At 51.6% G+C, this 10,388-nt stretch overlaps 1 protein-coding gene across 10 annotated transcripts in view; it reads right to left on the bottom strand.

Moving 5' to 3' along the window:
* ZNF341 (zinc finger protein 341) overlaps positions 1 to 10,388 on the bottom strand; it is a 40,559-nt gene continuing 30,171 nt past the window's right edge. For all 10 annotated transcript variants that reach the window (XM_069548335.1, XM_069548331.1, XM_069548337.1 and 7 more), the window contains 5 exons: positions 6,974 to 7,070; positions 5,273 to 5,405; positions 3,509 to 3,620; positions 3,201 to 3,271; positions 1 to 1,218 (listed from right to left, as the gene is read on the bottom strand). In XM_069548335.1, the coding sequence (XP_069404436.1) occupies positions 689 to 1,218; positions 3,201 to 3,271; positions 3,509 to 3,620; positions 5,273 to 5,405; positions 6,974 to 7,070 (943 nt within the window). In that variant the 3' untranslated portion in view covers positions 1 to 688. The remainder of the gene's footprint in view (positions 1,219 to 3,200; positions 3,272 to 3,508; positions 3,621 to 5,272; positions 5,406 to 6,973; positions 7,071 to 10,388) is intronic.

Genomic DNA, 10,388 nt, shown 5'->3' with positions numbered 1-10,388 from the left:
TTTTTGATACAAAAAACATTTATTGAGCACTTGTTCAGTGCTGAGCACTATGCCAAATTCTTTGCACACTTCATCATACTGGATCCTGATGACAGCCCTATGAGGTAGTACTGTCATAAGCCCCACTGTACAGATACAGAATGCGGGGCTCAGAGAGGGGAAGTGACTTACCCAAGGTCACACAGCAAGTAAGTGTCAGTGCTTGGATCTGAAGCCAGATCTGGCTGATAGCTCCACTCCAACCATGACACTTGAGTGCCTCCTACATGCCTACATTACAGTCATCTGGGGATGCTGGGAGGAACTGCATGTGAAAAGGTTCAACAGATAAGGGCTCTAACCATCTCAGGCCTCAGCAGCTTAGTTAGAGGCTGCCCCCTGGCAGCCTAGAGGAAGGGTGGATGGGGCGGCCCTGTCTTCCCTCTTAGGCAGCCCGACCACCAGCCTGGACCCGCCAGACCCTGGGCCGCTCAGGCTCAGCTGCCTCGGTTCCCAGAATGGTGCAGGGCTTCCCAACAGGACAGGGAACACAGCAAGGCGGCCTTGGGCCAGGGTTTACAGATGACGTTCCAAAAGGATTTTGACCAATGGCTCACTTCCACGGGGAAGGCTCTCTGGTGTGCTCCCAGGGGCTCTGGACCTAAAGATGAGCATCAGGCAGGACGCAGGAGCAAACACCATGGGCCCATCACTCTGAGGCCTGGATGTAGACAGGCACAGCGAGCATGGCACACGAGCCCTCAGCCCCTGCCTGCAGCTCCGCCAGCGCCAGGTTGGAGCCCAGGCCCTCAGCATGCCCAGGCACTACCAGCTCAGGTTCGCCCCCTACCGTGCCCCCCACTACGATGGACAGCACGGCCTCTGGCTCTGAGAAGGGCGGCTTGCCTGGGGCGGCCTCAGGCACGGGCCCGGCCCCTGTGTCCTTCAGCTCCTCCAGCCCGAGCGGGCCAGGCAGGGGGGTCACCACCTTGTGCCCACCACCGCTGCCGCTGCGGGGGGCTGCCCGCCTCCGGGGGGGCCGCCGGGCTTGCAGGTCCTTGTCCTTTTGGGGGCCGAGGCGGCAGCGGTGGTCCTTGAGGTATTTGTGGCGGGAAAAGCCCTTGGCACAGCCAGCGCAGCGGAACTTGTAGTTGCCCGTGTGGGCACGCTGGTGCTCGGCGAGGTGGGCGCGGCGGCTGAAGGACTTGCTGCACAGGGCGCATTTGTGGAGCTTCATGCCTGCGGAGAGAAGGGAAGGCCGTGAGAGGCGCCCAGACCCTTCACCCCACACGGCTGCCTTGGCACTTGGGAGTAAAACCCAGTTCCTCAGCTTGCCCTGTGAGCAGGGGTGTGACCTGGGCCCTGCTCCCACCAGTTTCATCTCCCGCCTTCCCCCAGCCACTTCGCCTGTGCTGGCCTCCTGCCTCTGGGCCTCTCCATGCGCTCTTTCCCTCTGCCTGGAACAGCAAGCTCAGCCTCCACACTGCGGCTAACTTTGCCAGGTGGCCATCATCTCCCCTCTCTGGCTGGCCTGCCTCACCCTGGCCCCCTCACACCACTCCCCACAGGGCTTCTAGAGAGGTCTTGGTAAAACTCCTCCATGACACTCCCCACTCCAGACCCTCCAGTGATTCCCCAAGTTTCCCACGGAGCCGCGTGTGGATGACCACCCCCTTCTCCTCTCAGCCCCTTCCCCTCCTCTCACTTGCTCTCTGAGCTCTAGGCCCCCTGCCCACTGTTCCTCATCTCAAGCACTCCCCAGTCTCTTCCCTGCCTCAAGGCTTCACCCCTGCTGCTCCCCCCTGGAAGCCATTTCCCGGCTATTTTCATCTCTCAGATTCAGCTTTTCTGTCACCTCCTCCGAGAAGTCCTCCCTGACACCCACTTCTCTTTTACTCTCTGCCCTCTCACTCTGCTTATTTCCATCTTTGAACTCAGCATATTTTAGTGTAATATACTTATTTGTTTGCTGTTCATTTTTTATCTCTGCCACTACATGCTAAGCTTCCCAGGAGAGTGGGGTGGGGCTCTGCCTGACTCCCTCAAGACACCCCCAGTGCCTGACATGTGGTAGATTCTCAGTTATCACTCACTGGGTGAATCACTGGTGCCTCCATGTCCACTGTGAAGTCAACTCCATCCCACACACAGCTTGTGCCATGGCCCCCTCAGTTTCCCTGGAATGCCGGCTCAGAGAGGGGGCAGAAACTTGCCTGAGGTCACCCAGCAGGACAGTGGTAATGCCAAGAATCCAACCTAGGCTCTTAGTCTCCAAGTCCCCAATCTACTCTCCCAGATTTCAAACTAGATCCTTTCTGGAAACCAGTGGCTGTTCATCAGGGGTGACTTTACTACCCAGGGATTTCTTGGCTTGTGCCCTGGAGGCAGAAATGCTGCTAAACAATCTACAGTGCCCAGGGCAGATATCCATGACAAAGAATTATCCAAAATATCAATAGTGCTGACACTGAGAAATCGTGTTCCAGACCAAATGGTACCTGGATGTGGGAAGCCAGCCAAGCTGCTCCAGGGAAGCAGCAATCTTGGGGGGAGCTCCGTGGAGCCCCTTGGAAACTGAGGAGTGATGTGCAGACCCCTACTCCACATCCCAGCTGTCCTTCTCTGCCAAGGGGACCAAGAAACCCCTCTGGCCTTATCTTGCTGCTAAGTCACTTCAGTGCAACCCCATAGACAGCAGCCACCAGGCTCCACCGTCCCTGGGATTCTCCAGGCAAGAACACTGGAGTGGGTTGCCATTTCCTTCTACAATGCATGAAAGTGAAAAGTGAAAGTGGAGTCACCAGTCGTATCTGACTGTTAGTGACCCCATAGACTGCAGCCCACCAGGCTCCTCCATCCATGGGATTTTCCAGGCAAGAGTACTGGAGTGGGGTGCCATTGCCTTCTCCGGGCCTTATCTTGGACCCACTCAGAATCGGATCTCCCTCCCATATGACCCCATCTCTATCACAGTGGGTGCTTCTCTGATACAGTCATCTCATGAGTCAGCTTCCTTCTCCACCTGGAGGTTGTGGCTGACTCACCTCTGTGCACCCTGAGGACCCAAATGTAGGGGGGGGCTCCTGGGAGCAAGAGTCTGCTGGCTAGAAGGTGTCAGGCAGGGATACTAAGTCTCATGAGACATGCCTGTTCTTTCCAGGCTCCTGCCCAGGGGGCTCGAGCTGAACCAGACTTTCCCAGCAGGTGCAGGAGCAACTTACCAGAGTGAGAGAGGATATGAGCCTTCAGCTTATCTGGCCGATTGAACTCCTTACTGCAGCCCGTGTGTGTCCTAGAACCCAAAACGCTGGTCAGGGGAGTGTGCTAAGCCCAGGACTCTCCTGTTGGCCACTCTGCTAGCCCTCATCTACCCTGGGGGCTGGGCAAGGAAGCAGAGTGGGAAGTGAGGCAGCCAGGCAGGACCCGGGACAGGACAAAAGGTGAGTGGGCCTTACGCCCTCAGCCCCGGCCCTCTTCTACCCCACAGCTGGTAAAGCTGCCCCTCCTACCCAGGGTCGTCTCTACTCACGAGAAGGGGCATTTGTATTTCTTGAATGGCTCATGGATCAACATGTGTCTCTTCAGTTTGTCCTTACGGTTGAATGCGGACTCACACACTGAGCATTTGTAGGGCTTCTCACCTGCAGGAGGAAACCCCGTTGGGGGGGCCCAGAGTGCCCTGAGAGGTAGTCTGAATTTGGGGCACAGGGGTCCCCACCAGACAGCAGCAACTCCTTTAGAGAGGTGGCCTGGGGAAGACCTCTCTCTCCTTCCTCAGGACTTTGCTTTGCCAAGGAGACGAGGGGGCTGCTTCAGTTAGGAGGGGCAGGAAAGGCCTCTCCGATGAGGCAACACCTGAGGTGAGCCCTGAGGTGGTGAAGGAGTGAGCCTGGCAGACACTGGGAGTGAGTCCAGGAGGAGAGGCAGGGTGCTGGGTGTGTCTCAGGAACAAAGTGCAAGGAGCATGGAAGGGAACATGAGGCAGAAGAGGAAGTGGGCAAGGCAGCCAGGCCTGACAGGGAGGGCCTGAAAGCCAAGGTTTCTACTCTGAGCCGAATGAGAAGCCACAGCAGGGCCGAGCGGAGGAGGGCCAGGATCTGACTGCAGAGGAGAGCAGACTGAAGGCGGTGTGGGCTCAGGCAGGAAGAAGGCTGGTACAAGAAATGGGAAGTGGCCAAGTACTAGTGATGCTGAGAAAGCAGAACTGGCAGCCCTTGCCTATGGACTGGCTGTGGGGCAGGAGAGGAAGAGAGTCAAGGATGAGCCTGAGGCACGGGTGACCAGGTGGACAGTCATGACGTTTACTGAAATGGGGTCCACCATAAGGGAAGGGGGAAGGTGAAAAATGAAAGTGAAAGTCGCTCAGTCATGTCCAACTCTTTGCGACTCCATGGACTTCTCCAGGCCAGAATACTGGAGTGGGTAGCCTTTTCCCTTCTCCAGGGGATCTTCCCAACCCAGAGATCGAACCCAGGTCTCCTGCATTGCAGGCGGATTCTTTACTAGCTGAGTCACAAGGGAAGCCCACAGGAGGGGGCAATTACATCTTATCTGATTGAATCCTTACAACAAACCATAAGGTAAGTCCTTGATGAGAAAACTGAGGTTCATGGTGTACACTTAGTGTTTGGGGGAACTAAGATTCCATAGCTCAGCAGTATGGCCCGAAGCCCACTTGAGTCACACCAAATCATCTGCTGCAGATTCCAAGGGTGGGGCTGGTGGGGGTGGGGCATGGAGAGCAGCTCTCATCTGACAGGGGTCGGGGGTCACAACCTGCCCTTTGGAAAAGGTCTATGATTGGGCTGTTTTATTTCCTGCCATTATTTCCTCTCTGTCCTCCTCTCTAAGATGAATAAGTACTTTTGAAATATGCCAATCCAATGACTGAGGTAATTCTGATTATAATGGAACGGTCTGCAGCCATTAAAAAGGTTAAGGTGTGGGAAGGAATTCTGTATCGAGAACAGTGGGCCCAGTCTCTGGGGCTCAGAATGGTCTCAAGGGGATGATTCCTGGAGGCAGAGCCAGGAGTCCATCCACCAGCCTCCAGAGGCTCGTCTCTACTGCAGTGTTGGTGGGAACATCTTGTTCCCCTGAGATGGCAGATGGGTAGGGGGCCAGGAAGGAGATGGGAGAGGAGGAAGGGGGTGGGCAGGAGGATGCTGAGGAAACAGGCTGAAGGAGCTGGGAAGGAAGGCCAGAAGGGGACGGAAAGGGGAGCTGAGAGGGTGTCTAGGGGAGGGAGTTGGGGATTGAGCAGAAGTTGCCGGGGGGGGGGGGGGGTACCCACCTGAGTGGATGTGAGCATGCAGCTTGAGGTAGTGCTCCCGCCGGAAGAACTTCTTACACACCTGGCACTTGAACCTGCCCCCACTGCCGTGGGTGGGCAGATGACGCCGCAGGTACCGCTCACAAGGAAATACCTGGCAGGACAAAGGAGTCGGCGTCAGGTCTGACTCACCACCCGCACCACATTACGAGCTCAAGGGGCCCCTCATTACCAGCTCTTATGGAAACACCATTCTTTCTGCCCACTAGGGGTCAAGGCTCACAGTGCCCAGCTCAGTCATCAGAAGCTCATGGCTCCCACTACTCACCCATAAGACCAGTCAAGACAGGCTGGCTCTGAGCTTCTGCCCAGGCTGTTGTTTCCACCCAGAGAGACTTTCTCTCTTAGCAGGACAAACTTCTACTCATCCTTTAAGACCCAACTCAGGTCACTGCTTCCATGAAGCTCTCCGTGACTTCTCAATGCCACACATTCAATGCCTTGAAAGTCCACCCACACTTTTAAAGTTAGCATCTAACCTATTTGAATAACAGCGCTTTGCTCACATGAGATCTTCCAGAGGGCAGAGAGGAGCTCTCATTTCCCAGCACAGGGCCTGAGTTAAATGACTGACAAGCAGAGGAATGAATGAAGAAACGAACACGTAACAGAAGAAATAAATGGAAAGGTAATAAAAAGCCAGAAAACACAGAAGCCAAATTCTCCTTCCTCCCCAGGTATAGGAAGGGCACTCATTCATTTTTTCATTCATCTGATACAGATACGTGGTCAAGGACACAGACCTAATTACTTACTCACTCCATTATCTCCTAGCTGGATGATCTTTCAGTGCCTTAGTTTCCCTGTCTGCAAAATAGCATGCCAGCCTCCTAGGGTTAAATGAGTCAGTTTCAGATAGAATGCTCAGAACCACATCTGGCACAGGGTTCTTGCTAATTCATGATACCTTTTATTCGGACCACAAATTCCAAATCCCCAAATTAGGCTGTAAAATTAGAAACATCTACAATGAGGCCGAAGTGAAACCAGAACTGTCTGTCCTAGGAAATCTGCCATGTAAGGTGGTAAGAAAATGAGAAGAACAAAGAAACCAGTTAGACACACCAGGGGGTGCAATCAGCAAAATCCAGACTTTAGGAAACTCCACAGGACCAAAGGCCCAGCTTCTTCAACAAACACATTAAAAGGAAAAAAAAAAAAGCATTGATGGTGGAATCTGTAGATTAACAGAATCAAATCACAATATATGGACCTGATTCAAACAAACTTTACAAAAATTATGTTTTGGGGAAAAGTGAAAAATGGAACCCTGACTGGATTTTTGATGGGTGTGAAGGGCCAGGCTTTAGTGAGAGATTCCAGATCCACTGTTGAAAAGGAACTGGTAATAACCAGGATAATAAGACGTCAGGAAGTTGGAGGCTGCTGTTTGCATGCTGGGCCTGGGCCCAAGAGAGTCCTCACTCCACAGCCTGGCCGGCCCGCCTAGCCCCAGTAGCAACCCCAGGCCAGCCAGGGTAGGTGACCAATTGGTAAGACTGGCAAGGTAGAGCTCTCACTCCTCAAGAAGTGCTGTCTGCAGAGACAACCCCAAGCTCAGCCTGCATGTGATGAGGCAGGAGAGGAGGAGACAGTGGGGTCTTCACTCCATCACCTCTTGCCCCCTACTTTTGTCTCGCCAGAAAGGGCAGGGGTCCTCACCTTTTGGCAGTGCGGGCAGGGGAAGTTGTGTGTGGCGGTCTGCAGGTGATGCTCCAGTGCCTCAGGTGTGGAGTACTTGTTGACACATTTGACACACCTAAATGGGGAGGAGCAGAGAGTGAGAGAGCATGCACGGGGCTGGAGGTAACCAGCCACACCCCTCCTCCACCATCACTGGTTAACATACCCACAAAACAGCAGTTTCAGGCCACAAGCCACACTAAAGAAAAGACCCCACTGTCTTCCCACCATGAAAACACTGGCCAGCAATTGGGCCCATTTACAATGCAGTACCAATGAGGAAAGCTAGAGGCAGGTGGACAATTCATGCTAAAAACAGAACTGTGGGCCCTGCCATCTGTACACCAGGGCCATGGTGGGAAACCCACGGGCAGGCTGCACCTGTGGTGGGCCCAGGGGACTCCCCCTAGGGCCACCCCCTGAAAACCACAAGCTAAATGCCTACAGATGGCAAGAAAGGAGGAGGGGGTGGGGTGGGAGCCGTGCTACCAGAGACTTTGTGAGCTGGTGGGAGAAAGACGGGAATGGCTCAGGCTCTGGTGGCAGGAGGCACAGGTTTGCAGGGGAGGCAGTTTCGCAAGACCATTAAAATGAAAACTCCCTGCCAGAAATGCCACCCTAACTAAATCATGCAAGGTAACACGCCCAGCAATAGGGAAAACCCATGTCATGTGTCTCCTGATATAATGTGCTGAGAAAGACACAACGGCACTTCGTGATGCTCCTGCCAAAAGTGTCAATCCTGGACCAACCCTGAGGTCAAATCAGACAAATCCAAACTGAGTGCATTCTACAAAATACTTGGCTTCTACTCTCTCAAAATACTAAGGTCATGAAAGACAAAGACAGAAAGAACTGTTTCAGCAAAAAGGGGACTGAAGAGACAAGGACAACCAAATGCAATGTGTGATCCTGGATTGGACCCTGGGACCAGAAAAAAGTTTTTTCTTCATCTATAAAAGATGCTATTGGAACCATTGGAAATTTCTGCATAAGGTCTATAAATGCGGTAACAGAATTGTATTGATTTAACTTCCTGATTTTGATAACTACACTATGCTTTTATGGAAGAGGTTATCCTTGTTTTTAGAAAATACACACGAAAGAGAAAAGGTAAAGGAGCATGGTGCCTGCAAATTATTCTCAAAAAGCTCAGAATATGACACAGCCAGTGTGGTTAGTATTGTAATACCTGGGAAATGTGGGTGAAGGATATGTATGGGAATTCTTTGTACTATTCATATAACTTTTTTAGAAGTCTGAGATTATGTCGAAGTAAGGTTTTTCTAAAAATATTATTTATTTATTTGGCTGCAATGGGTCTTAGTTGCAGCATGCGGGATCTCTAGTTATGGCATATCGGATCTAGTTCCCTGACCAAGGACTGGAGCCCCTGCATTGGGAGCTCGGGCTTTGAGCCACTGGAACACCAGGGAAGGTCCCTCAAAGTAAGTTTAAAAAAAACACTTCTTCAAAGCAATTGCCTGTGGGATGCGGAAGTGGGTCAGGATGGATAGGGAATTCCTTATCATTCTATGTGCTTCTGTAGTTTTAAAATACCGCATTGTATGCACATAAATTTATTTTTTCAGGTAGTAATTAATCTTTTGTAAACCCTTCTTTGATCTCTGAAGTAAAATTACTTCTAGGAACTTATTTACAAATGAGCAAAGATATAGGTGCAAAGTTGTTCCCTGTAATGTTGTTTATAGTAATGATAAACTGGAAATGACCCAATTAACCTGTAGTACGGGACATGTTAAATAAATTACAGCCTATCCATGTATAATGGAATGCTAACGTCTCCTCTCTGAGCCTCAGTGTCCTCATCTTTGCAATGGGGAGAATACCACAGCTATGAGCTGAACTAGGTTCCTCCAAAATCCATATGGTGAAGTCCTGATCCCCAATGTAATGGTATTTGCAGATGGAGCCTCTGGGAGGTGCTTAGGTCTAGGTGAGATCATGAGAGTGAGAGCCTCCAGATGAGATTAGTGCCCCTATAGGAAAAGAGCAGGGACTTCCTTGGTGGTCCAGTGGTTAAGAATCTGCCTTCCAACACGGGGAATGTGGGTTTAATCCCTGGTCAAGGAACTAAGATCCCACATGCTGAGGGGCAACTAAGCCCATGCACTGCAACTACCGAGCCCACGTGCTCTGGAGCCCACATGCCACAACCAGAGAGAAGCCCACACCACTACTAGAGAGAAGCCTCCACGGCACTACGAAGAACCCTCAAGCTGCAACAAGATTCTGAGAGCCACAACCAGGACCCAATGCAGCTAAAGAAGGAAAGAAAGAAAACAAAAGACCAGAGAGAAAGGCACCCTCTCTCTCTCACGTGACTCTAATATTTTGTTATAGCCACCTGAACTGACTGATACCACCTACATCCCAGGAAGGCAGGGCTCAATGTCCCTAAGTCAGGTCAAGGCACCTTGCAGGTACTCACTTCTTTTTACTTGGCATCTCACTCCAGAGAGCCACACAGCTACAGGGACTTGAAATTCCACAGACTGGAAGGGCAAAAGCAAATGCTCTCTACAAATGGGAATTACTCATCGTTATCCAGAAATCACCCCTTAGCTGGTCAGAGTTCACCTGGCTTTCCTGCCTCTGGGGCCCCATTTCCCAATCCCTGAGGGTCAGATGCCCTCTACCCCATTTCTTGAGCCCAGTCCCCCTGCCAGCTTCTTAAAGCTCCTGTGATTTCTACAAGATCCTCAGGCCCTGGCCCCCACTTTTTCTCCCAGGCCCCATCTAAACATCTCCTCCCACTTCCATTCTACAGAATAGGCATTCTAAACCACTTGCTATTTTATTTCCTATCTTTACAGTTGCTGTTCCTCCTGTTAGGAAGGTACTCCTGGCCATCCACTGTCTACCTGGCAAACTCCTATTCATCCTTCAAAACTCAGTTCAGATAGCATTGCTCCTGGGATACTGTCCCTTGCCCTACCTCTTACCGTGGGTATATATGTCTATGACAGCATTTTATCACAGCATACAGTAAGAATACATACACTCCTGTCTCCCTAAGCAGTCCATGCATTCTAGACTCAAAGTCTGTTTACTTATTTCTGAACCCCAGAAACCTCACCCAGGAGCTAGAGGTGGGCCAGGGTTGGGGGTGTGCATTAACAGAGGTCATCAGCCAACTCCCTGCAGATACAAGTCTGCACGGAGAAGCAAAATTATTCTAACATGAAAATATTCACTAATGAACTAGAAGTCGTCCCTGGACAAAAACTCCTATTTTTTCTCCCCACTAATACCTATCCCCATGTGCTAGGTTTTGTGAGGCAGCTGCTCCCAAATGACATAAGGCTAATGCACAGCAAAATGAATGGAGAGCAACAGTGAGGGGTTCCTCCAAATCATGGAAGTGATGCTA

Source organism: Ovis canadensis, chromosome 13 (genome assembly GCF_042477335.2).
Source record: "Ovis canadensis isolate MfBH-ARS-UI-01 breed Bighorn chromosome 13, ARS-UI_OviCan_v2, whole genome shotgun sequence".
NCBI classification, from domain to species: Eukaryota; Metazoa; Chordata; class Mammalia; order Artiodactyla; family Bovidae; genus Ovis; species Ovis canadensis.
This window is presented reverse-complemented; position numbering and strand designations above follow the sequence as displayed.